This window comes from Dipodomys spectabilis, unplaced genomic scaffold (assembly GCF_019054845.1).
Source record: "Dipodomys spectabilis isolate Male_0828 unplaced genomic scaffold, ASM1905484v1 ptg000069l, whole genome shotgun sequence".
NCBI lineage: Eukaryota > Metazoa > Chordata > Mammalia > Rodentia > Heteromyidae > Dipodomys > Dipodomys spectabilis.
Window position 1 is genome coordinate 22888833 of NW_024870746.1, and position 26943 is coordinate 22915775.

Here is a 26943-nt window from a genome sequence, read left to right on the forward strand (position 1 = left end):
TCATATTTGAATAAATATATAAATGAGAAGAAAGCAGTTCCCAGCAAAGGGCATATTCCCCTTTTATTTTTAGAAGAACTTTCCCAGAGTCTCAACCCCCACTGCTGAAATATTTTTTGAATTTTCAAACATTTTATGTGACAGAAGCACATGGTCTTCTGGTGTGTGTGTGTGTGTGTGTGTGTGTGTGTGTGTGTGTGTGTGTGTGTGTGTGTGTGTGTGTGTGTGTGTGTGTGTGTGTGTGTGTGTGTGTGTGTGTGTGTGTTTATGTGACAGAAGCACATGATTTTCTGGTGTGTGTGTGTGTGTGTGTGTGCGTGCCAGTACTGGAGAAGTATTTTTTGAATTTTCAAACATTTTATGTGACAGAAGCACATGATCTTCTGGTGTGTGTGTGTGTGTGTGTGTGTGTGTGTGTGTGTGTGTGTGTGTGTGTGTGTGTGTGTGTGTGTGTGTGTGTGTGTGTGTGTGTGTGTGTGTGTGTGTGTGTGTGTGCGCGCGCCAGTACTGGAGCTTAACCTGTAGCCTTGTGTTTATTTTTTCACTCAAGGTTGACACTCTACCACTTGAACCATGCTTCCACTTCCAACACATGAACTTCTAGACATAAGCAGAGCCGCAGAACTGTGTGTTATGTGCAACCTATTCTTGCTATGATTAGCACAGAAGCATCACTGCTCTTACTGTGATGGGCTGCTTTTTCTCTGTCTCTAGAATGAGAGGGCTGGCAACACTGAGAAGGGTTTCTGAGACTCTGTGGAGAGACAGGACTCAATGTTCCTGCAGCTGGGTGGGCCATAGAACTCTGGGGCATGTCTGAACGTGACCCTCTGCCTACCCTGCCCTCAGCCTAATTGGTCTAAAAAAAAGAATATGGGGCTGGGAAGGTGGCTCAGTGGTAGAGTGCTTGCCTTGCATGCATGAGGCCTGGGTTCGATTCCCCAGCACCACATAAGCAGAAAAAGCCAGAAGTGGCGCTGTGGTTCAAATGGCAGAGCGCTAGCCTTGAGCTGAATAGCAGGGACAGTGCCCAGGCCCAGAGTTCAGGCCCCACAACCGGCACACACACAAAAAAAGAATACATGAAATAAAAATACTACAAAGCAAAAACACTTAGCTTACAGGCTTCTAAATTAAAACTACCCCATTTTTTTTAATATAAAGGAAACAACATATGGCATAGTGTACAGCCAGGATACAGGCAGGGATTCTGGGGTCCAACCTTTGACCGCTCTCCTCTCTCACACTCATAAGCTGGGTAACAAGGACTAGTGATTGGGTTTCTCTGGCCTTAATCTTTTCCTCTGTGGGACTGCAAGAATAAGAACCTCGTTTCTTCAGATTTTTTTTTTTTTGGGGGATCCGGTCGTGGGGCCTGAACTCTGGGCCTGGGCGCTGTCCCTCAGCTCTTCAGCTCAAGGCTAGCGCTCTACCACTTGAGCCACAGCGCCACTTCTGGCTTTTTTCTTTTTTCTTATGTGGTGCTGAGGAATCGAACCCAGGGCCTCAAGCATGCAAGGCAAGCGCTCTACCACTGAGTTACCTTCCCAGCCCTCTTCAGATTTTTTTGAAGTCTAACACAAGTAACTTCTGGAAAGATCTCAGAATCCTGTGGAGTCATGGGATATCTTTCTCTTTCTTCTTTTTTTTTGTTTGCTTTTTGTTAGTCCTGGCTTGAATCCAGGCCTTGGGCGTTGTCTCTGAGCTTTTTTCAGCTCAAGGCTAGTACTCTACTACTTGAGCTACAGCTCTACTTCTGGATTTCTTGGTGTGTTATTGGAAACAGGGGTTTTATTGAGTAGTAGAATTAATCCTTGGAAGGTCTTGGGAGTGTGCCTTCCTATGGTTTGTTTTGCTTTTCCCTTTTCCATCAATACTCATTCATCAGCTAGGTATTGGTGGTTCACGCCTGTAATCCTGGCTACTCACAAGGCTGAGATCTGAGCATCAAGGTTTGAAGCCAGCCTGGGAAGGAAAGTCCAGGAGACTCTTATCTCCAGTTAATCCCCCAAAGCTGGAAGTAGAGGTGTGGCTCAAATGGTAAAGCACCAGCCTTGAATGAAAGACCTAAGGAATAGCTCCCAGGCCCTGAGTTCAAGCCCCAGTACCAGTACTATCCTCCCAATCTTGCTAAAGCATCATGTCAATGAAAGCTCAATCTCACTAGCCTTGTGGTAAATTTTCTGTAAGAACACAGAATAAGAAATATCAAGAAATGAGATACCTTTGCAATAATGATCAAATTTGCTCCAGGTTCTCTGATGTGTACAAAAAATGAAGCCCCTTCCCACCAACAGGTAGCCGGGGTCACAGTTGTAGTTGACTTTCATCCCAGGAAGATATGACGATGTGTAGTCACCAATGTGGTGCCCGTTCTGGATTGTGGGTGGATGTGGGCAAGCTAAGACCAAGTTCACACACAAACCAAGAAAAGACACCAAGTTCAGCTGAGAAGTGCAAATACAGCAACCCAGGTATCTCAGGCTGCATGAAGACCCGAGGCAGGCAGGTCATGAATCACTCACTGTTAGCTAATGAGTAGAAGACTGATTCTTTCCACCCAGAACTCAGTATTTAGACACAGTCCTCTGTATTCTCTCCTATCAGATATCCACCCAGAACTCAGTATTTAGACACAGTCCTCTGTATTCTCTCCTATCAGATAGAAGGCCCACAGATGTCCATCAGTTCAATGCTGTTCCATTCTTACTGGAGAATGGAGAGCTCATAATAACCAGCAGAGCCTCAAATGAGCCTAAGATCATCAGGGACTCTCCTTTAAAGCCAGATGAACTTGTTTTTAAAAAATGAACTACAGAGACTAAGAGCACATCCTAAACCTTCATTGATCCAGGTTATCCCGAGCTGCTTTTGTTAATGGTGAGAGAAAAGGCTAACCAAATGTGGGCAGCAGCTTGAACAAAGCACTTGGGAAATCATAGAATATGAATACTTATATCTGCATTTCATTAATTATTCAAAGCATTATCCATTCTGAAGTAAATTGTGGATGACTATCTAGTATAGTAAACCACATTGATCTCAGATATATAGAATATATCTTTTCTTTTTTTTCCTTTTTTTTGTTCATGGTACCTGAACTCTGGGCCTGGGCGCTGTCCCTCAGCTCTTCAGCTCAAGGCAAGCGCTCAACCACTTGAGCCACAGTGCCACTTTCGGCTTTTTCTGCTTATGTGGTGCTGAGGAATCGAACCCAGGGCCTCATGCATGCAAGGCAAGCACTCTATCACTGAGCTACCTTCCCAGCCCCTCAGATATATAGAATATATCGTTTTTTCTCTTGTGTATATCTGTCTAGTAAAAGACAACTAACAGTAATATGCCATGAAAGAACATTTGTTTTGACACTTTTCAGTGTTGTTAAACTATTCTCCATAAAATCTGGATATTACCAATTCTCTTTACTTCCCAACTCTTCATTTTCAACTCATAGAAAAGGCCATTAGAAGACCAACAAATTGGTTTTACATAAAGCTTTGTTTTGTTTTTTTGATGGAATTTCATTATATTGCCAGGTTGACATTGAACTACTGGGCTCAATCTTCCTAGCTCAACCTCCTAAGTAGCTGGAACTACAGGTATGCACTATTGGGCTTAGCTAGACTATTACCAGCATGTCACATCTAGAACCCATCTTCCATTCACCTAGGGGACAGTTTTGTCTCTACCATTCCTAACGAAGCCAGGTTCACAAGCAAAACTGACTGCCACTGAAGGAATAAGGAGATTCTTGCAGATTGTCAACCCATTTAGGATATGTAGAAATGGATACTAACTAGAGGGAACAAAAAGGTCACAGCGAGGGGGAGGACCACTCCAAATCCCATTCCCTTGACTGTCATTGGTGCAGCGGATGGTGCTCTCCCCCGTGAGGTTAAAGGTCATCCTTCTGTCTGGGTGAGGGTCACAAGTATAAGACACTTCTTGCCCATAGGGAATATCTCCCAGAAGCGTGCTTGTGTGTCTTCCATTAAGGATAGTTGGAGGGTTTGGGCAAAATATTTCTAGAAAGAAGATAAGTGGTTAAGTTCTATTAGAGTTCAAATCCAGAGAACTAATACGCTGAGAAGGGTACCCTGTGAATAGATTATTGGCAGTTTTTTTCTTTCCCCCTTTTAGAAAGGATATACCTTACGTGAGTGGAACTCGAAGCTGTTATTTTTTTTTCTTGCTAAGAAAGAACTGACATATGGTCTAAATGTTGTCTTTGGCACAAGTCCAAAAGACAGATGCCTGGACCACTTAGCTGTTTTTAATGAATTTGGAAAGTGATTAATTTGTTTTGCCAATAACCACTTGGTTGCGTACTTTACACCAGGCATAACAAAAGCCCTGGGTTGACAACGAAAAGACAGATGGAGATTTATTTGGTCCTTAAAGTCCAGGGAAATCTTTGTGAAGCTATTCCTATCATCTTTAGAAGATATCAATTTTGAAATGTAAGGCACCTCATTACTTCAAAGATGTGGCTCACCACCTCAGCACCCTGCACAATGCCAGCCTCTCATGCAAACCTGTTTTATTCTCTTTCTCACATATCACTGTTTAACGTGCTATTTTATATAGCCTTGAATTTCTGTTTTTACAGAACTAGGGATTGAACTCAGGGCCTCATATTTGCCAGGGAAACAAGTGCTTTACCACTGAACTATATTCTTTTATTTTGTTATTATTATTATGATACTGAGGAATCAAACTCAGGGCCTCATGCATGTTAGTCAAGTACTCTGCCACTAAGCCACATTCTCAGCCCCTTGAGCCACATTCTTTTTTTTTTTTTTTTTTTAATTATAGGTTTTATTAATCCATGTTGCTGATGAAGATTAAATCACTTTCTTTTTTGGGGGTCTGGTCCTGGGGCCTGAACTCTGGGCACTGTCCCTCAGCTCTTCAGCTCAAGGCTAGCGCTCTACCACTTGAGCCACAGCGCCACTTCCGGCTTTTTTCTTTTTGCTTATGTGGTGCTGAGGAATCGAACCCAGGGTCTCATGCATGCAAGCCAAGCGCTCTACCACTGAGCCACCTTCCCAGCCCTTGAGCCACATTCTTAACCTCTATAGTCTATAGTGTTTTTTTTTAATTAAAAAAATTTCCTTCTTATCATCTGTGTCCCAACTAGAAAATGATCTCCATGAAAACAGAAGTTTTTCCTACTCTTTACTCTTTCTACATATGAGAAATCCTCTGCTGGTAAACAATACAGACTGAAGGACAGGATGAATAAAAAGCTTAGATAACTTGGGATAAAAGAGCATAAAGAGTGCAGAGAGATTACTTCTTGATGACAAAACTGAAAAATAATAAAATCTGACATACCTTTATATAACTTAATCTCTTCTAACATCTCTTTCCCATGAGGCTCAACATTATTAAGCTATTTATGTACAGGTTAATGCAATAATGTATGATATATAAGACCAACAAGACCTCTCTTGAAATTTTCCCAATAAAGAAGTATTTGTTTTAGCAGTAATGATCCAGGCAACTGATTATACATGAGGCAAAATACACCGGAAAATAAATAAGTGGAACTACACAGGCGGCTTTCTACTCACGTTCACATACAGGAACACTGCTGTTCCACTGGGTTTTTATTCCAGCCAAGACACAATAACTAGCTGAGTTGCCTTTTAATCGGAACCTAAGAAAGAAATCAGAATCAGGTTGAATAATTCCCACTCTCCTTTATATGAACAGATGTTCAGATTCTTCACTTGGGCCTAAAGAGAATCTGGTTCTTAGGCTTAGGCCTAGATAAAAGCCGCATTTCATTAGGGATCTGAATTCATTAGCACCTCTCAATACTCTGTTGACTGTCAAAGTGCTTAGAGCTGGTATGCTTAGTCATCATACAGATTCCACTGCCCACCATCCGCTAGGGAAGGCACTGAACATAGAACCAGACGTCCTTATAAGCACAGATCATGATCAGAGCCTATCTTTCGCTGGTGGCCTGCCAACATCCTACTTGTCCCCATCAGTGGGTCAGGAGGGAAAGAGCTCTTGATTTGGGTGAACAAATAAGCAAGGGGATAGAAAGAGAATAGGCCCTGTTCTCTTTGCTGCTATCATTGCTTGTGTGTGTGTGTGTGTGTGTGTGTGTGTGTGTGTGTGTGTGTGTGCATGTGTGTGCGTGTGTGTGTGTGTGTGTGTGTGTGTGTGTGTGTGTGTGTGTGTGTGTGTGCCTGTTCTGGAGCTTGAACTCAGGCATCAGCACTCTCCCTGAGCTTTTTTGCTAGCACTCTACCACTGGAGCACAGCTCCACTTTGGTTATTAACTGGAGATAAGAGCCTCATGGACTTTCCTGTTCAGGCTGGCTTTGAACCACGATCCTCAGAGTAGCTAGGATTATTAGGCATGAGACACTAGCACCTGCCTACTAGTATAATTGCAACGGGCAAGAAGGAAGATCACAGAAGCATACTGAAGCAAATGTTCTGAATGGGGAGGGAGGAGGGGAGCAGAGGAGTCAGTCACACTAAAATGCCCAGCTAATTACAGGATCCTTCTGACACCTACACCTTCTAAAACTGGAGATCATTATTGGGCAGTAGACTTTGTAAATGGCAAAGATTTCTGAGGAAGTATTAAAAGAGTAATCATTTTATTGCTCAATCTTCTTAACTTCCCATAGACCAATAGTATCCACTTCCACCAAGAGTGTTGGATTTATTCAAGCAACTAATAATACCGCCTGAAGCACCAACATTGGCCATTATGGTCCCAACATCAAAGACAGCACTGACATGAAGAAAAATGATTAGATCAAAGCACCCTTATCCATTTACTAATATAAATTCCACTACTAATTAGTTTTAAGTATCCTGAAGCAACTCTTGGATAACTCGTTATTGGGTGAACAATTTTCTCTTATTCTTAGAACTTTTTTCCCCTACCAAATTTTTTATGAAAGTATGCATTTAACTTTCCAGTCATCACTTATCTAGACACTTCAAATGCCAGCTAACACACCAAGATCAGCTACTGTCTCTGCGTGTACTTTCACTTTCTCTCCTACTGTTGGCACCACTAAGTTCATAACTTATTTTACAACTACCCTTCCATGCCAGGCACCAGTGACTCACTCCTGTAATCCTAGCTACTCAGGAGGCTGAGATCTGAGGATTGTGGTTCGAAGCCAGCCCAGGCAGGAAAAAGTCCATGAGACTCTTACCTCCAATTAACCACCAGAAAACTGGAAGTAGAGCTGTGGCCTAAAGGGGTAGAGTGCAAGCCTTGAACAAAAAAGCTCAGGGCCAGTGCCCAGGCCCTGAATTCAAGCCCCATGACCGACAACAAAACAAATAAAAAACTATCTTTCCACCAGAAGTTGATGGCCTTCTACTAAGTCAATCTGTATGTGTACTCTTGAATTCGACACAGTCATTATCTAGTACGGAGTCTCTGGGTCTCTCTCTTCCAAGTCAAACTCACCCTTCATCACAACTGAAGGTCACTTTTGCCCCAAATTGTAGACTTAGTGGAAGTTCCACATGACCATGAAGGAGTTGGCTGGTGACGTCATCACATAATTTCACTAGGAGGGGAAAAAAGAAAAGAGGAATTAAGTCTGACGTGGGAGAGGCAGAGTGATGTGAAAGCCAGTTGCGAGTCTAGACACCTGCACACGTTGGGGTTTCGGGGCTCCAGTCTCCCTGGGGTGTGCACTGCAGAGACGCAGCCCCGCTGAGGTCATAGCCGGGGTCACAGCTGTAGAGTACTTCCTGCCCTACTGAAAAGATGTCCACGCTTGGGCTATACTGGCCATGCAGGATTCCTGGAGGAGGCTGGCATCCTGGAGAAAGAGAACCAAAGCACCATTCATTCCATAAAACAGTTTTTTCCCTTCAATGGTGAACTGGCTAAAAATATTGGTATTACTATGGGTATTACAGTTTGTGTGTGTATATATATATATATATATATATATATGTATATATATATATACATATACATACACACACACACACATATAAACCCACAACTATTAATGGCTCATGCCTATAAGCCTAGCTACTCAAGAGACTAAGATCTGAGAATCATGGTTCCAAGCCAGCCCAGGCAGGAAACTTCATGACCCTCCTATCTCCAATAAACTACTTAGAAAAAGTTGGAAGTGGAGCTGTGGCTCAAGTGATAAGAGCCCTAGCCTTGAGGCTCAGAGATAATGCTCAAACCCTGAGTTCAAGCCCTAGGACTAGAAAAAAAAACTATTAATGGACCTACAAAGTCATGAAACTGATCCACTAAAAAATGATCCATTAGCCAGGCGCTGGTGGCTCACACGTGTAATCATAGCTACTTTGGAGGCTGAGATCTGAGGATCATAATTCAAAGCCAGCCTGGGCAGGAAACTCCGAGAGACTCATCTCCAATAAACCACTAGAAAACCAGAAGTGGTGCTGTGGCTTAAGCGGTAGAGCACTAGTCTTGAGCGGAAAAACTGAGCGACAGCACCCAGGCCCAGAGTTCAAGCCTGGTGACAGACAAAAAAAAAAAAAAAAAGAAAGAAAGAAAAATGATCCATTGAAGAACAGAAGATGCCTTAGTTCTTTGTTTTTTCTGTAACATCCATGATTAAGAATATATCTATGCTTAAGGAATCCTAGTTCCTTGTAGAATTCGTCCAAATTCTGTTCACATGGAGTAAAATTACTAAGGTTGGTGGGTTTTGTAGCCTCACACTGACTACAATTGCTTCACCTCCATGTATACTAAATTAAAAGAAAGTGACAGAATGCCTTCTCTTTCTAGAGGTAGCTGCTGCAGTGGCAGCCTTCAGAGTTTTCACCCTAGCAGCAGCAACTTTAATCAGAGCAATCTGGGTTCCCCCAAAACCAGCTACATGCTGGCAGCAGAGGCAGTGCCTGCAGCATTAGCAGGGCCTGCTGTGTGGGCACTGAGCATTGGCTCTGTGTTCTAGTCTTGGGGTAATAGCTGCTCCCTGACCCTCTGGTGATACTGCCTTCCTCCTGCTCTTCTTGCCTTTCCAACCTCTTCATAACCCATTCCTTGCATTAAATACCTCCATTAACTGAAGAATTTGGTAGAGCATAGGCTCTGGAGAAAGACAGGTAGACATAGCTTCTACCTTTTGATCTATACGTTAGTATCTGCTTTATCTTGGAAAAACAAACCTTTCGAACATTGTCTGTGTAAAACAAGGACAGAGTGGTAACTGCCTTCTGGATCTATTTTCAGAATGAAATGTGCAAATTTCCTGTAACCAGGGTGGCTGCCTGATTAGATGAATCATTCATCAGGCCTTAGCAATTATTGATAGATGTGTAATGGATAGGTAATGGAGGCTGGAGCTAGTGACACAGGTAGAGAACTCCTTTCTATGAGAAGCACAAGGACACATGCATTCTTAGATTCAGTTTTGCTTCTTAACTTGAATGCATGTGTTTATATAAATGTTTGCAGAGCACCCATGTGTGCATGTGTGTGCGCACACGCACACACGCGCTCACACACACACACAAACACACACACACAATTTCTACCTCCCAAGACAACTGACAGCCAACTGTGCTTATCACACAGCCCTCCTCTAGAATCAGTGCTGATGTTCTGGTCCTCCAACCACTCATGTCACCACAGGGCTCTGCAGGCCTCAGACTCACCCCTAGAGCAGCTTGGTAATTCCGGCTCCCATTTGCCCAGGGCCCCACACTGCACACTGGTGGGTCCTTTCATGACGAAGCCAAGCTGACATTGAAACTGTACTGTATCATGTAAGGAAAATAAGCTCCTGTTGCCAGACACCATGACTGCGTCTTTCACACTTGGAGGAGTGCAGGTATTGACTGTGATGCACTGAGGGGGTGGGCCACTCCACATGCCATTATTATCTGCATCGTTGGTGCAGTGTATGGATGGCTCTCCCACCAGGTTAAACTGCTTCTTCCCTCTCGGTCCAGGTGTGCAGCGATAGGTCACCACCATGCCATACTGGAAATCTTCACTGCTGCTCAGGATCTCTCCATTGGGAATGGCTGGCGGAGGCTCACAGAGAATTCCTGGGCAATTTAAATGATACAGGAGAGAAACTAGGTGACTCCCCAAATGAATGATTTTTACATGCACTGTCTGCTTTTAATCTAGGTTTAATGCATAGGTACGTTTTACAATATCGTAACTCGGGTTATAATTATGATAACCTTGTGAGAGCAGAAGGCCCTGTGTTTGAGCCCCAGTACTCACAAAACAAACAAACAAACTTACAAGCTTTTTTTCTTTCTGGAATTTTCCATTGAATCATTTTTGGATTGTAGCTGACCTTGGGTAACTGAAACCAGGGAAAATAACAGTGTGGCTCAGGGTGGATGGAGGCGGCGGGGGGGGGGGGGGGGGGGGGGGGGGGTTATGATATTCAAATGGAAGCAGAGGCAAAATATAATTAGAAGGTTTTACCCTACACCCTATGGTAAATGGAAAATAATTGCTGGGTGTGTGTGGTGTGTGTGTGTGTGTACGCGCATTGGTTCTGCTCTTGAACTCAGGGCCTTGTGCACTGTCTGAGCTCTTTTGCTCAAGGCTAATGGCTGTACCACTTGAACCATAGCCCTACTTTCAGCTTACAGGAAGTAAATTAGTGGTAATTCCTGTCCAGGCTGGCTTGGAACTGCAATCCTCAGATACCAGCCTCCTGAGTAGTTAGGATTATAGGCATGAGTCACTAGTAACCTTATTCTAGGTTCTTTTAGTGCCTTGTGGAGGAAGTAGGAGGGATGAAGGTGTGAGACACTAGCACCCAGCTAAGTGCTACTTTTGAATAATAGCAATATCTTCTGGAATAGAAGAATGACAGCACTAAGAAAAGGGCAGGAAGGTAAAAATGGAGCTAGCTTGCTATCTGGGTTCTTCCTGTGCTGTTGGAGATGTGGTAAAAGCAGAAGTTAAATTCCAGTCTAGAAAATCAAGGATGTAGGCTGCCACCTTTGGGTCACTCTTTGAGAGTAAGAATATTAAAAAAAAAAAAAAAAAGACATAGTTTAATAGGTGTTGAGGAAAAATGTGGAATAATAAAAAAATACTTGATTAATTAAAAAGTGTGAGAAATGGGGCTGGGAAGGTGCCTCAGTGGTAGAGTGCTTGCCTTGCATGCATGAGGCCCTGGGCTCCTCAGCACCACCTAAGCAGAAAAAGCCGGAAGTGGTAGAGCACTCGCCTTGAGCTGAAGAGTTCAGAGACAGCACCCAGAGTTCAAGCCCCATGACCGGAAAAAAAAAACAAAACACAAAACAAAACAAAAAAAAAGTGTGAGAAGTAAAACTGGGTACCGGTGGCTACTCAGCAGCAGGCTAAGATCTGGAGGATCAAGGTTTTAAGCTAGCTCAGGAAGAAAAGTTTCTAAGCCATCACCTCCAATTAAGCAGCAAAAAGCCAGACTGGAGTTGTGGCTCAATTATTAGAGCACTAGCCAAGAGTAAGCAAGCCAAGTAAGAGCAAGAGGCTCTGAGTTCAAACCCAGGTACTGGCACAAAGAAATAAACATGAAATAATCAGATGTTAGACTTATACTTAACTACATTAGTAACCTTATCAAATGTAAATGTTCTAAACACTCCAATGGAAAACTTCAATTTAGATAGGAAAAATGAAGCCTGACTAGATGATACTTACCAAACAAAGAAAGTCTGGAAGTAAAAGAGTTGAAACATATGTGATGCAAAAATGAAAAACAAAAACGCTGGTATAGTTATAGTAATTACATACAAAGTACCCTTTAAGGAAAAAATATGACCAGAGATATGTTTCCTTATAATAAAAAAAAGCCATTCAGCAGAAAGATACAAACAAACCCAAATGTTCATGCATGTTGTAAGGCAGTCTTAAAATGAATACATTAAAACTATTAGAACTTACAAGAGAAAGGACAAACTCATAGACATAGAGATTCCTAGCACTGGAAAGAATATATCATTCCAGAGGGAAATCAATTCACTAGTAAAAATGGTAGAAAGGGAAATTCAAACTCACTCTCACAATCAGGCGCTTCATTATCCCAAACCACAGTGTTTCCTGAGAGGATGCATAGGGCAGAGGAAGGTCCCAGGAGCCGGAATCTAGAAGCAGAGAGGAAGGGACATTATAAGCTAAGTGCACAGGTGTTTACATTGCTATTTTTAATATTCCCTTGTTCATGAGCATTCTTCTTTTCTTAGTATCGCTAATGGTTTTCTTTTTGTTTTTTCTTTGGGTCCAGTAGTGGGGTCTGAACTCTGGGCCTTGGCGCTGTCCCTCAGCTCGGCTCAAGGCTAGCGCTCTACCACTTGAGCCACAGCGCCACTTCTGGCTTTTTTTCTTTTTGCTTATGTGGTACTGAGGAATCGAACCCAGGACCTCAGGCAAGCGCTCTACCACTGAGCCACCTTCCCAACCCTGGTTTTTGTTTTCATCTTTCAAAAACACCAATATTTAGTTTTATTGCTCTTCTATATTTTTATAGTCACAGTCTCCATTTCATTTATTTCTGTCTGCTAGTTATTATTTCTTTCTTTCTGCTGACTTAGGGCTTAGTTTGTTCTTTTTGGGGGAGGGGGGTGGGTTTTGTCTTTGTGGTTTATCATAAGTGTACCTAAAGTGACTTATAATGAATGAGCTACATTAAAGCTGGTTACATCTTCACTTGGACTAGGCATGAAAATTTAACTTTGCCTTATACTTTCCTTTACCAGGCCTATTTATTACAATTTGAAGAGCTCCTTTCAACATTTCCTCTAAAGCAGATGTCGTGGTTATGAACTCTGGATGTTATTGTCTAAGGAAAGTTTCTGAGTGGACAGTCTGGCAGAACAGAAGGGTGGGCTTGCTGCTGCAGTCTTCAGACAGGCTGGGCTAGTGCCTCATTCAGAATCTGCAAGCCATTCGGTGTAGGAGGACTTTAATTTCTTTACAGGCTCATTAACCCTTATTATAGTCTACCTTTTAGAATAGTACAATCTTCATTAGTATAAGGTGGGTTTAATTTGCATTTCTCTATTCACTAGAGATACTGGCTTCTAGATGTGACTGGAAGGTAGTACTGCTATTCTAGCACCTTTGAACTAAGAGCCATTGAGTCTAACTCACCCTTGGTTACAGGTGTAAGTGATTGTAGATCCAAACCGCGTATCTGTTTGTACATGCACCCTGCCATTCAGAGGATCTGGAGGAGTGTTACATGGTTTACCTATGGGAAAGAAACAGAATTTTGAAGCCAGGTAAAGTCATCTGAAACTTTTTTTTTTTATTAGTACAAGAAGTCTTAACCCAGGTATAACTTACTGTAGAGCATGTGTGATTGTGATAATGTCACAGATACTGTAACTCTGAGGAAGCTAATCAGACCACGTTAGAATCAGCCACTAGGAAAGGCCTTCCTTTCCAAAAGACTAGCTCTCATTACTTTCTCATCTCTCACACTATGACTCCCAGAAACATACACAGTTCATTTATTATCAGAGTCTTATCCAGGTATTCTAATTCACAGGTCTCAAACACATGCTGGCATTTTCTTATTTTTTAGTTATTTAATGTATTATACTTTCCTTCTCACTCATTCATTACATAGTTGTAAAAATGGAAAACCCCTCAATTGTGCAATGCAATGGTTTTTTCTTATAAAGTAAACTCATATCAGAGGTGCCAGGAACTCATTGTAAAAAGATAGGATCTGTAAGACATGTCACATATACTGTAAGTTATTTGCTCCTGTGTGTCTTAACTTCTAACTCCTGAACAAAGTGTTTGGACAGATCCAAAAGATTTCCCGGATTAGAGTTACTCACGTATACACTTATCTGAAACATCTGTCCACTCGGAGTTTGGGAGGCAGGTGATCAAGAACTGTCTCCGTATGAACCCAGGGCGACATTCATACTTCAAAGATGTTCCGATGGGAAACTCAGACTCATCAATTGGAGTTGTAGGCTTGGCAGAGGAGAATTGTTCTGGAGCCTTGCACTGTCCTGGAGATCAAGACCACAGCGATAGCAACATTAACAGAAAGTTAGTTACTTTTCTTTCTATTTATTTCCCCTATACCGTGTGATCGAAAAAAGAGAAAAATCTATGTTTACAATAGCAAGTGATTTTTATTCCTTTAGTCAAGATCTTAAAAAATGAACTTCTAAAATATTTTGGTTACTATCTCCCCATTAAGAAGTTTCAGCTCCTTTGACTTAAGCAGTAGTGTATAGTCTTTTATTAAAAAGGAAGTCCAATCTGGGCACTGATGGCTCACACCTGTAACCGTAGCTACTCAGGAGGCCAAGATGAGGTCTGAGGATTGCGATTTGAAGCCATCCAGGGCAGAAAAGTCCCTGTGAGTCTCTTTTCTCTAATTAACCATTCAAAAACCAGAAGTGGCCCTGTGGCTCAAGTTGTACAACTCTAGCCTTGAGCACAGAGAGGCTCAAGGCCAGCACCCAGGTCCTGAGTTCAAGCCCCACAGTCAACCAAAAGAAAAAAGAAAGTGTGTGTGTGTGTGGGGGGGGGGGTAATTCCAGCACTGGGCATCGATGGCTCATGCCTATAATCCTAGCTACTCAAGAAGCTGAGATCTGAGCATTGTAGTTCAGACTCATTAGGAAAGTCCATGAGACATTTATCTCCAACCAAACCACCAAAAAAGGCTGAAGTGGAGCTGTGGCTCAAGTGGTAGAGTGCTAGCCTTGAGCAAAAAAAGCTCAGGGACAGTGCCCAGAGCTGAGTTTAAGTCTCAGGACCATCACCAAAAAAAAAAAAAACCAAAACAAAACAAAACAAAAAAAAGGAAACCTCCAGTTCCAAGTTTCAAAATTTAGCTCAGCAGAAGTGCCTGTGTCTGGGCTTATTCCACTCGAGTCCACTTATCACTTCTCACTCTCTGGAGCAACAAGATGCACTCAGGCATGTTGTCTCTTGGTGATTCAACAAGGCTGAGCGCCTCTCTTTGGCCCTCAGGAATGGCAGTCACTCTTTGAGAGTCTGTTATCAAGGAGAAAAGAGACAAAACTCAACTACTAAAGTTTGTACTTCTCTTTCTGAAAGCATTTATTCATTTTTCCTGATACCTGTTTTGAATTAAATAACTGACTTAGCTACCTTCCACTAGGACCTAGCAGACTTAAATTAAAAAATGTCATTTAGAGTCAAAACATGCAATTGGGAAGAAATATCATCATTTTAGCTTAGGTTTGGACATCTTCTTTTTCTCCCCCTCTCTCAAGATTAATTGATCTGAAGTATGAAGGGCAGGGTGAAGCCTATCCCCACTTTTTTTTTTTTTTTTTGGTATTGTTCATTATGCTCTGATTTTGATTTTAGCGTTATTGTTATTTTGAGGTGTCTCAGCCTAGGTCCTGGTGTCTGCATTACACGGTGCCTATCATGGGCAAGCTGTTTTTTGTCCTATTGACAGAGCATTAGACGGAACTGGGGATCATCTTTGCACTCATTATTTAGGCAAAGAATTCTGCTTCTTTTCAAAGAAACCTCACATTCATTTCTTCTGAAAATAATCTATTAAGTCCACTGCTGTCAAGCACGCCACCTTGGGCTATGATTCTTGGTTCATCTTGTCCCATTCTGTCTTCTTACTGAGATGTAGCCCTTTTGTTTTCTCTTCGTTTCTTATACACATACATCCTTTTCCCTGTCTCAGGTTTTTCTACTTGTCTTTCACTCTTCTAGAAATCAAAAATTTCAATCAGTTCTCTTTACCCTACCTTGCAAGACTTTCCACTGACCCATCCTTTTCTTTTCCTATTATATAAATAATATGTCGTGATTATAATATGCTTTTGAAAACTTGGTAGACTTTAAAAAAATATCTATTTCCCTCAACAGATACTGAAGATGGTTTATGTAAGGATGAGAGACCACGTATCTTTTGTTCCCTTAAATTAATACGGTCTAAGTACTTAGCCCCCAGCAAGAAAAACTCAATGAGTGTTTATTACAATAAACAAATAACTAATGAATTTCCCATAAAATTTAAAGATCAAGAGTGTAGGCAAGCCAGGAGCCGATGGCTCCCACCTGTAATCCTAGCTACTCGGGAGGCTGAGATCTGAGGATCTCGGTTCAAAGCCAGCCTGGGCAGGAAACCGTGAGACTCTTATCTCCAATAAACTGCTAGAAAACTGGAAGTGGTGCTTGGCTCAAGCGGTAGAGCACTCGCCTTGAGCTGAAGAGCCCAGGGACAGCGCCCAAGCCCAGAGCACAAGCCCCATCAACAAAAAAAAAAAAAAAAAGAAAAAGAAAGAGTGTAGGCAGGCTATACCCCCAAGAGTTCCGATTCACTGGATCTAAGTTAGGACCCAGCCATCTCTATCTTTAAAAAGTTTCACAGGTGACTTGGTAGATAACAACACTTAAAAACCACTGTGAAAATTAGTTCCTGCATTCTCAAATACTACGCCTCACTGTTTTCTAATGGACAGGGTGGGGTGAATAATACAATGCTGGTGTTTGTCTCAACTATTGAAGCTTGAACAAAGTGCTGATTCTGGTGCTAAAACTGGTGAGAGAGGCCAACTATCTCAGGAGGCCTACCCTGGGCAAGCCACATGGCCACATGGCCACATGCAGGGACTATTTTTGTAATGACATTTCTGTCCTTTATTTACCTAATGTTCTTAACCTGAGCTCTAGTATATGAGTACTATACGTAATAATAAAAATGTGGTAACAGTGCAGGAAAACATGCTCATGAGCCTTCACTAGAGAAAGCTTGATCTAGTTTCTTTTTCCTCTTGTGTTACCAGTCCTTCAAATGATGACTGCTCCTATGACAAATATAATAACATGCACTCCATAAACTCAAGATATACAGTATACAACATGCAATCGTTGATGAGTACTTATGCTCTACAAGTTGATGACATATGTATCCAACATGAAATCAAAACACTTCCCTCACACTCCCTACCACAGAGAGTTCTCCCTTAGCCATCCATCCATCCTCCCATTTCCTTCTCTGATTTGGGAATAAAGACAACTTCCATCCTGATTTGCCTTTCTAGGACCACCGCTCAGTTTTTGCTCTTTTTGATTTAGCTACCACACAGTATTATTATTTTGAGATTCATTCAAGCTGTTGCATATATAAACATGGTTGTTTTTGTGGTTGAGAAATATAGTCATATTAAAGATACTTCAATTTACCCATTCTTCTGTTTGACACACATTCTGGATTGTTTCCGCTTTTAGGAAAATTAACAATATGAAAAGTTGACTATAAAAATTAATGTGGATATAAGCTTTCATTTCTTTGGTATAAAAACCTAGGAACAAAATTTACAGTTATATGTTAAATGTATGGGTATGAGCTTAATCTTAAGAAACTGTCCAGCTGTTTTCAGAATTTACATTGATCACTCCAGTTAATACATTCCAGTTAATATTGGCAACAAGTGGCATGGTTAATCTTAATTTCAGCCACTGCCATGGAATGTACATTGTTACCTCATTATAGTTTTGGTCTTGGATGACACAGCCCACTTTCAAATACTCCTGATGCAAACCTTCTTTCAAGACAGACTGGCCCATCCTGCCATCAGCACAACAGACTCAATAAACTAGAGACTCCCATGAGTTTCCTCCAATGGGAGTTGTCAATCTGGGCTATTAACTCTGCTCCCATTCTGCACATTCTCTTTTGGGCTAAGGGGTTTGTAATGGTTTTGCTTAGGCAATTTGATCAGTTTAAAGATAGCATACATTTCCCCCAAACAATAAAATTTCAGATTATTAAAAATTATAGACAAAATTAAAGGCAGTATCACACAGCTGGTATAAGCATTTCAAATGCTTTGCTAGTCATCATGACTTAATGTGACCATGAAATAAAACCCAAAAGTAGACAAAATACAGTTCCAGTTTCCATTGACAATAGTGTATATGCAGCTGTAGTTCAACTGGTCTTCTTGATGCTTTCTAGATTATTTTTTTTTGGGGGGGGGGGAAGGAGAGGAGTCAATTTTTATCATTTGTTGTAAACTCAACAAGTGTTTCCCTCTCTCAATGCCTCTCACATCAAGCCTGTGTTGGCCTGTCTTCTGGGGAGGGGTAGAAGGAGGGTTGGCTCTTCCATTTTGTTTGTTGGTCTTAGAATTATCTTTGTTTGGTATTTTTGTGCAGGGCATTTTTGAAATTCCTTGCCCAAATATGAAGGCCATTTTTAGATAAATCTAAGTTAATCTAAAACATAAATCTACCAATTGGAGGTACAAAAAACTGGAATGGTATTTTTTTGTGTGCAAGACATTCTTGAAATACTTTGCCAAAATATGAAGGTCATTTTTTAAAGTAGGCTAACCTAAAACATAAGCCTACCCTTTGGAGATATGAAAATTGAAATGCCCCACCAAGCACAAATGAGAACTCCTTTCTACACTGCTTGTTTTCATAGCAGAAATAACACATTATGAGTTACAGGAGGACCAGAAGAGGGTGCCAGAGTCTGTGTTAAACTTCTTGCCAGTAAACATTGTTTAATGTTGTCAAACACTTAAACATTATGCCATTTTTTTTTGTGAGTCTAAATGTGGTTTATCTTGGTAAATTACCTACATGAACATGAGAAGAACAGACATTCTGCTGTTGATGGGTGAAGCAGTTTATACTGGCCATCTATACTCCCTATACTGATGGACTGCTAAGCTCAACTAGCTCCTTATTGAGTCTCTGATAGAGGAGTGTTAATGTCATCAATCATCATATTGGATCTATTTATTTCTGCCCACAGTTCTGTTAAGGTATGGCTTCACATATCTTTTTTTTTTTGGGGGGGGGGGTCCGGTCATGGGGCCTGAACTCTGGGCCTGGGTGCTGTCCCTCAGCTCTTCAGCTCAAGGCTAGCGCTCTACCACTTGAGCCACAGCGCCACTTCCGGCTTTTTTCTTTTTGCTTATGTGGTGCTGAGGAATCAAACCCAGAGCCTCTGGCATGCAAGGCATGCGCTCTACCACTGAGCCACCTTCCCAGCCCTGGCTTCACATATCTTGATCCGCTGTCATTAAGCACATACATATCAAGGATTGCATACATTCATTGAGGGAGGACTGTCTCCTTTATCAGTCTGGAATGCGTCTCTTTAACTTTCCTTCCTCTGAAGTCTATTTGGTCTGAAATTAACATAGTGAATGCCTTATAATAACAAAATAATCCCAATCTTCTGACATTTTATTCAAAAAAGCATATTATACAACCTGAGTTTTGATTTACTCTGTAAGCACTAATGTTTAAGCCATGCTCCTTTCATTCAGCCTTTTCTCAAAAGTGGGTTGCTTAAAAGTTCCTGCTTCGGCTCAGTGGCTTGGCTCTTACTGCTTATTCTGCTAAGATAATATCAGCAAATAAAGAAAGGGAAAGAGGAAGCCTGGCGCTGGTGGCAAACACCTGTAATCCTAGCTACTTGGGTGGCTGCGATCTGAGGATCGAAGTTCAAAGCCAGCCCATGCAGGAAAGTCCGTAAAACTATTTTTTTTGGTGGGGGGGGGTCCAGTCATGGGTCCAGTCATGAGGCTTGAGCTCTGGGCCTGGGCGCTGTCCCTCAGCTCTTCAGCTCTTCTACCACTTGAGCCACAGTGCCACTTCTGGCTTTTTTTCTTTTTGCTATGGGGTGCTGAGGAATAGAACCCAGGACCTCATGCATGCAAGGCAAGCACTCTACCACTGAGCCACCTTCCCAGCCCAGTCCCTAAAACTCTTATCTCCAATCAACCACCAGAAAACCGGAAGTGGTAGAGCACTAGCCTTGAGCTGAATAGCTGAGGGACAGTGCTCAGGCCCAGAGTTCAAGCCTCACGACCGACAAAAAAAAAAAAAAAAAAAAGGAAAAGAGGAAATCCTTTGGGATAAGAAAGGATTTTTGAAACATAAGGTTTGTTTTGGAAGCTTGTTCCAAAGTGGAAATAAGCCACCTTAGATTATTCAAGAAAGTAGTATTGGATGTGAGGGAGGCACACTTCAGATTGCTTTATAGCAGAGGGTGTTGGGTACATTTCGAGACTGCTTGTGTTCTGTTAATTTTATCTCAATGTCTTATAATGGTCACTTTATGCAAATACATCCTACCCTCTTCAAGCTAGCCAATCACAAGCATATTGTGGACCTAAGCTCAGCCAATCAAGCAAAGAGGCAGGGCCTGGTGTTTTAGGGATCAAATGGCAGTAGCCTGCCAGCTTAGTGAGGCTGCTTGCCAATGGTGCAACCCTTCCGCACAGAAGTTCTGCCTTGCTGAGACAATTCTGTTTTGGTGTCTTCAGCTGTGACGCCAGCGGTCCTTGGAGAACATATTTATAAGAGTTCACATTGCTCCTTATTAAGTCATCCTGCAGCACTTAGTCTCTCTTGAGTGACTTCCTCAGTCACACTTTCTCAGGTCTGCAAGAGTTGTGTAGTTACAAAACACTGTCCTGGTACTACCTCACCTGGTTTTCACAACCGGCCTCTCAAAGTTCAAGATGTCAATGACGTCCATTTTGTACATATGGACAATTGATGATCGAGTTGCTAACTCACTTGCCTGGAGTCCAAGGCTCTCCTGCAGTGAGTAGGAGAGGCTGGAAACCCCAAACCAATTTCCATAGACACAGAGCTTGGAGGCAATTAGCTAGCTCTCTTTTAAATTCCAAATTGGCTATGCTCAGGGGAAGGCATTCATTCCATCTACCTTCGCTTCATTTAAGCGAACTGACTGATTATAAGGTTTTAATCTGTGTTGCATTTGGAGGTTACTGTGATAGCCTCAACAAATGTTTGTTGTTGCTCGCAATTAATAGAGTAATAGTAACTTAATAAACACAGGCAAACTACAGCTACATACCAGTAAGAAGTGGGCAGCTAGTGATACAAGGACCACCTTAGTCTGTAAGCATTGACAACACATTCCTTAACTTACTTGGTGTACTCAAGTTTTGATCCTATCTCTTTGCCTGACAGGCTACTTTCTGATACCTAGAGAGACAAAAGATTCATAGCAACTGTGGTGGAAATTTGGTTTTCTATTTTCCTTGCTCTCTCAAAAGAGAAGAAACGATCAATGAATGTAAGTATTTCTAGAGCAACCCCGAACTGTCAGGAAGAGGTTGAACAATGCAAAACTCACTTCAACCCACATGTTGCCAGTGAGTATAAGCAACCAAGAAAACGGAGGAATGGATAGGGTGCGAGAAGGATTTTACTGAAAATGTTTACCTACTTGAAGCCAGGAGGAAGGAAGGGCAGATGTGGCCTCAAAATCTCCCTAGTAGGTAACGGTAGGCTTTATTTTGTGCCAACCACACTACCAAAATGCAAACTGTACACCCTTCCACTTCCCTTCTCAGACATCAGTTCCACTGTGGTGGGAGCTCTCTTGTTTTTCTAAACCCCAAGTATCGTCAGGAGAGCATCTCCCTTAAAGTAGGGGCTCAATTAAATGTTATTAAGGTAGATGGTGATTAGAGATGGACAGCAAAGGTATTAAATGCATCCTCAAATGCAGGGCAGTTTTCAGATGTACCCCTACGGTTATTTGTCTAAACACCCTTGGGAACCAAGGCCAGAGATGATGGTTGGAGGAAGGGACAGAAGAGCATTAAGTGACAAGTGTGTTGGTTGGCTCCTTGTATGCATCCAAAACACTGTAGCAACGCAGCCAGGATGGACAGATCATAAAGCACTGTAGAGATGAGGAATCAGACGGCCACCGTTGCTTCTCTCTAGGTGAAAGGGCTAGGTTAGAATTCAGGTTTCTGGGAGCTGTAAAACCCTTAGTTTTACTTGGGCCAGCGCCACACCCTACTACCTAGCCAATCCACACTGTGAATATGAGGAAGGATATGGCAGCTGTGAATTTAGAAACAGAGTATTTAAAAACAAAGGGCTACCTTCTTTGTTTTAACCCTTGCACTCCTTCATAAGCTGCAGTATTAATATAAGCTTTCTCCATCCGACCTTCCCTTCTGGCCCCAAACAATTAGTGTGCTCTAGAAACTGAGAGAAGCCATTAAAAAAAAAAACAAAAACATATATCCTAGAGAAGCAAATACTTAGAAAAAATGGCTCCTCCTGATACAGAGCACTTACCTCAAAGGATAAACATTTGTGGCAGGATGCATTTCATCTCAGGGATAAACACCAGTTTTAAAATATATGGCAGACTCTATTGTTGGAAATAAATTATACAACGTGGGGGGGGGGAGAGAAAAACCCGGAGAAAAATGAAGAATGGGGTGACATTGTCTAAAACAAAATAAATGTACTCATTACCTGATTTATGCAACTGTAACCCCCTCTGTACATCACCTTTACAACAGAAAAATAATATTGACTGTAGGGCAGAATGCATTCCCTCCTAAAAGTGGTGCCCAAACATAATGGTCATACAGGTAAAGTCCTGGCCAGTCTCAGAGCCCTTGAGCCCAAGTGGTAAAAAGTGTAACACCACCAACCTGCACAACTTGAAGCCAGGCCCGGCCTCTATCATATGAATTCGCCTGATATCAAAGAGCCCAGGGGTCTTTCCCTTTGACAGCACCACACCCGGTTAGAGGGTGTGTCTGCGGGTCGGCTTGCTTACTCAACAAAGAGCCGCCAAGTTTTCTTATTATTGTGACTAATCCTGAAATTCTTATTCGGTGATCAAAGTCGAGGACCTGGCGTGGAGTCCCCATTTTTAAAGGGAAACTTCACAAACCTTCACCGGATCCAGTGACGCACACAGACAGGCTGGGGAGAGGTTTGGTGCAGTCGGTGGCGCAGGGTGGGGACCTGGGGTTGGGGGGACCTGGGGTTGGGGGGAGCTGCACCCGTCCCCCGAGGCAAAGCACACCGGGGGACCCCGGACCCTCGCGGCCAGGTCGTCTCGCGCGCTGAGCCCACTGAGGCGGAAGCTTCGGAGACCCTCCCGCCCCAGCCGCGCCGCCTCCCCACGCCGGTCCCGCGTCTCACCCCAGGCCGTGGGCAGCGCGAGCAGCATCAGGATCGCCAGCAAGGCTCCTCCGCAGCAGAGGGAGAGCGGGGGCGCCGGGGTCCCCCCCGGCTCCAGGGTCCTCGGAGAAGGGGCCCCCAGCATCCCCGAGCCGAGCTAGAAACCAAGGTGTCCGCAAAGCGAGCGGCAGGGGCGGAGGGGCGCGCGCCGGAGGCCCGGGCTCGGCGACCCCCGGGGCTGGGCTCTGAGTCCCGGGGCTGCGCTCGGAGCCCGGGCTCCGGCGAGGGCTCCGGCTCCGGGACCGAAAGCTTCCGATCGCGGCCGCTTCCGGGGCTGCGCTTCCCGCACCAGGAGGGAGACCCGGGTGCCGAGCGCGACTCCGGCCGGCCACGCTGCGGCGGCGCGCCGGCTCCCCCCGAGCCCGGGGACAAAGGTTGTCCTCGCGGGCGGGGCGCTGCCACATCCGTATCCACCCCTTCCCAGAACCGCGCGAGGGCGGCGGGGCCCAGGCGCCGCCCGCGGCCGCGGGGGGGATCGCAGGCCACGTGTGACGTCCGGGGCGTGCGCTCGGGCGGCCTCCCCGCGGGGAGGTCGGGCTCCGCGCGCAGCGTCCCTCGGGCTCGCCGCCGGGTGGGGGCCGGGGCCCGGGGCCGGCGTCCGACGCCTCTCCGAGGCAGTGGGAGGCGTTGGCCTCGGCCCCCCGACTTGGGGTGGCCCCGGTCGGTGACGGGTGGTTAAGTGCGGGAAATGCTAGAGACAGCGAGCGCACCGGACTTGATCCTACGGCGGGAACTTTGGTTCGTCCTTTGCTTAAAATTGGCCGCAAGAGAATAAAAAAAGGGGATTATATATCCATACTGGCACTACTACTTCATAAATGGAAAAGTATGGCGCTCTCTCTCTCTCACACACACACACACACAGGCACACAAATGAGAAATAGGGTCTGGTGCTGGTGAATCACATCTGTAACCTTCACTACTTAGGAGGCTGAAGTCTGAGGTGTGTTGTAGGAAGCCAGCCAACCCCCCCCCCCCCCCCCCCGCAAATCATCTCCCATTCTCTAGCAAAAAGACAAAAGCTAAGGTGTGACTCAAGAGGTTGAGCACCATCCTTGAACAAAAGAGCTAAACTGGAGAGTGAGGCCTGGAGTTCAAACTCTGGCAACCAGCAGGGATGGGGGCAGGGAGTCAAAATTATATTAGGCAGTGGATTAAGGATTCAAGGGTGAGACCTGCGCTGTGGGCTGAATAAAGTCATTCCCACCCCCCTAAGGTCACTATATCTCAATCTGTGTCACACTACCAGGTAAAAGGGCTTTGCCGAAGTGATCAAATCAAGGATGTTGAGTTGAGGACAGCGTCCAGAATTACCCAGGTGTGTCTGATGTAATCACAGGGAGGGGAAGGAAGGGAGGGAAGGAAGGAGGCCACCAAGAAAGCCAAGGCCAGAGCTGCATTAGGAGCCAGGGAATGCTTGCTGCTTCTAGAAGCTGGAAGAGACTGCAAGAAACGTTTTCTCCTGGAGCTTTCGGAAACAATTTGTCGTACCAACACCATACTGGGACACTTTAGTCCTAGAAAACTCATTAACTCATTTTCACTGCTGACCTCCACAATTCTGAAGAATCAATTTGTGTGGCTTTCAATCAAAGAACACTAATGGAGGGGGGGGAGGGGTGCTCTACAGAGCCAGAGAGCTAGCACATTTCAATTTCTGTAAGCCAGTGCTGATGTCTTAACAACTGTAATCCTAACTACTCAGGAGGATTGTGGTTCAAAGCCAAGCCAGGCAGGAAGGGCCATGAAACTCTTACTTCCAGTTAACAACAAAAACCAGAATTGCAGCTGTGGCTCAGGTGGGAGAGCACTAGCCTTGAGCCCAAGTCCCAGGACTGGCCCAATTTCTTTTCTTTAAAAAAATGCATACACACATATTAAACATTATAATTGTCTATCTATTGTATCTGTCTGTCTGTCTATCTATTTATTTTGGTCTGGCATCTGTGGCTCATGCCTGTAATCCTAGCTACACAGAAGGCTGAGATCTGAGAATTGCAGTTTGAAGCCAGCCTGGGAAGGAAAGTCTGAGAGATTCTTATCTCCAATTAATCACAGCAAAAGCAGGAAGTGGTGCTGTGGCTAAAGTGGAATAGTTTAGCCTTGAGCAAAAAGGAGCCCAGGAATAGCACCAAGTAATTTGCTTCCTTTTAATGTTTTTTTTTTTTTTTTTTTTTGAGGAGAAAGGCGGAGGCTCAGATTCTAATTCCTTTTAATCTTGAGAGAATGGCTCTTTTGAAGCTTCCTGATTTGGCCAGGTTGCGTGACCCTTGTTTACATTTTAGTTACATAACTCTGTTCCTGAGCACTTTAATTAAGACATCCTGTTAGAAGGTCCTTTAATTATATCCGGTTAATTAAGCCACCTCTTTTTGCAGATTGTGACCCTGAGCTCAACCAATCCGAGCTGAGGGCCAGGGCCTTCAGCATGAGGGATTAAAAGGGAGCAGCCTGACTGCTCTGTGTGCTTGCTTGCCAGATTTTTGGCTGATGATGCGTTCTTCTGCAGAAGTAAACTTTGCCTTGCCAAGTTCTTTTCAAGTTGGTGTCCTTATTCTGATGCACCTCCCCAACATCCAGAGCTATTTCTAACGATGCGACAGAAGGACTTGGGAGTGGATAGATGGGCTTTAGTGAAGGTCAGGAGGTGTGAGGTTTATTAGGCAGAGGGTAGGGTTCCAATGCTCCTTATTTCTCACTAGTTTCCATTGGGCTCTGTCTTAAGACTCTACCATAAGAAACACCAGCATTGGTCATATACTTATGACACTTCCTTTTACCATTTATTCAAAGATCTGCAGCTGGGTGCTGGTGGCTCACACCTGTAATTCTAGCTACTCAGGAGGCTGAGATCTGAGGATTGGGGTTCAAAGCCAGCATGGGTAGAAAAGTCCATGAAACTCCTATTCCAATAAACTACTCAGAAAAAGTCAGAAGTGGTGTTGTGGCTCAAGTGGTAGAGTACTAGCCTTGAGCACAGAGAAGCTCAGGGACCTAGAAACACACACTCTCTCTCTCTCTCTCTCTCTCTTACATTCTCTCTCCTCTCTCTCTCTCTCTCTCTCTCTCACACACACACACACACACATACACACACACACAGATCTGCTGTTATCTTTCCAAGTTCTCAAAAGTAATGGACTGAGCCAGATTATAATAAGGTATGTTCAGGGAATAGGACTGTTTGCCTCTGATAGCTTTATAACCCACTCTATCAGAACAGGTGGTTTTGCACACTTGGTTTTGCAGTCAGCCTGTCCCTCTGCTTTCTCCTCCCAATCTTAGAAGGACTAAGTTCCTTACTCTCATTTTACTTTCTCCACGGCTACTTCCATCCTGATCCTCAGTGACTTCAATTTGGTATTTTCCAAATAGTTGGCTTTTGGAGTGCCTGGACTCTGTCCTGTGCTCCGTCGTGAATACCCTTGTCCATGCTCTTGTCACTGAAACTGCACCGTCCAAACTGCAACCATCTCACTTCTCCAGCTACCAATCCTATACCCCTACTACCCTGACACTCACAATCTCTGTATCTCTTGGTACCTACAGCAATGGCTGGCCTTACTTTAGTCACAACTCACTTCAAGTGGCCCATTGTAATTCCACCAAGGATTTCCACCATTATATAATCCATTGGTCTTCCATTCTAAATCACAGTTTCAGGTGTTTTTAATCTTGCTATTGAACACTAACACCTCCTTCATCATCCATCATCTCTATTTATAGCTTTGCTTCCTTCATCACTGAGGAAATAGAATCCTGTCAAAGAGAACTTCAACATGTTCTAACATCACTCCAGCCAAACACATTTGGCTTCAAAAGTCTTATTTCCTGCTACTACTGTTACAGAAAATACTCTGGGAAGAAGCAAGCCACACTGGGAGAACTGGGGCCTAGAGGAGTTTCCAACCTGAACCCCAGTGGTGAGGAGTACAATCTATTATTGGGTAGAGCACCAATGTTTTGACTTTGGG

The 26943-nt window shown here is 43.6% G+C and overlaps 1 protein-coding gene across 5 annotated transcripts in view; it reads right to left on the reverse strand.

Annotated features, from left to right (window-relative positions):
- LOC122109129 (complement receptor type 1-like) overlaps window positions 1-23317 on the reverse strand; it is a 35085-nt gene extending 11768 nt beyond the window's left edge. For 2 of the 5 annotated variants that reach the window (XR_006147679.1, XM_042681312.1), the window contains exons 1-10: window positions 22931-23317; window positions 13798-13977; window positions 13100-13199; window positions 12008-12093; window positions 9649-10044; window positions 7644-7817; window positions 7457-7559; window positions 5577-5662; window positions 3798-4025; window positions 2225-2401 (exon numbers count right to left, since the gene is read on the reverse strand). Coding sequence is in view for 1 of the 5 variants with exons in the window: in XM_042681312.1 (XP_042537246.1) it covers window positions 2225-2401; window positions 3798-4025; window positions 5577-5662; window positions 7457-7559; window positions 7644-7817; window positions 9649-10044; window positions 12008-12093; window positions 13100-13199; window positions 13798-13977; window positions 22931-23054 (1654 nt within the window). In the remaining 4 variants the exon portion in view is untranslated. The remainder of the gene's footprint in view (window positions 1-2224; window positions 2402-3797; window positions 4026-5576; window positions 5663-7456; window positions 7560-7643; window positions 7818-9648; window positions 10045-12007; window positions 12094-13099; window positions 13200-13797; window positions 13978-22930) is intronic. The other 3 variants (XR_006147680.1, XR_006147681.1, XR_006147682.1) reach the window with 3 other exon arrangements.
- Between the last annotated feature and the right edge of the window lie 3626 nt (window positions 23318-26943).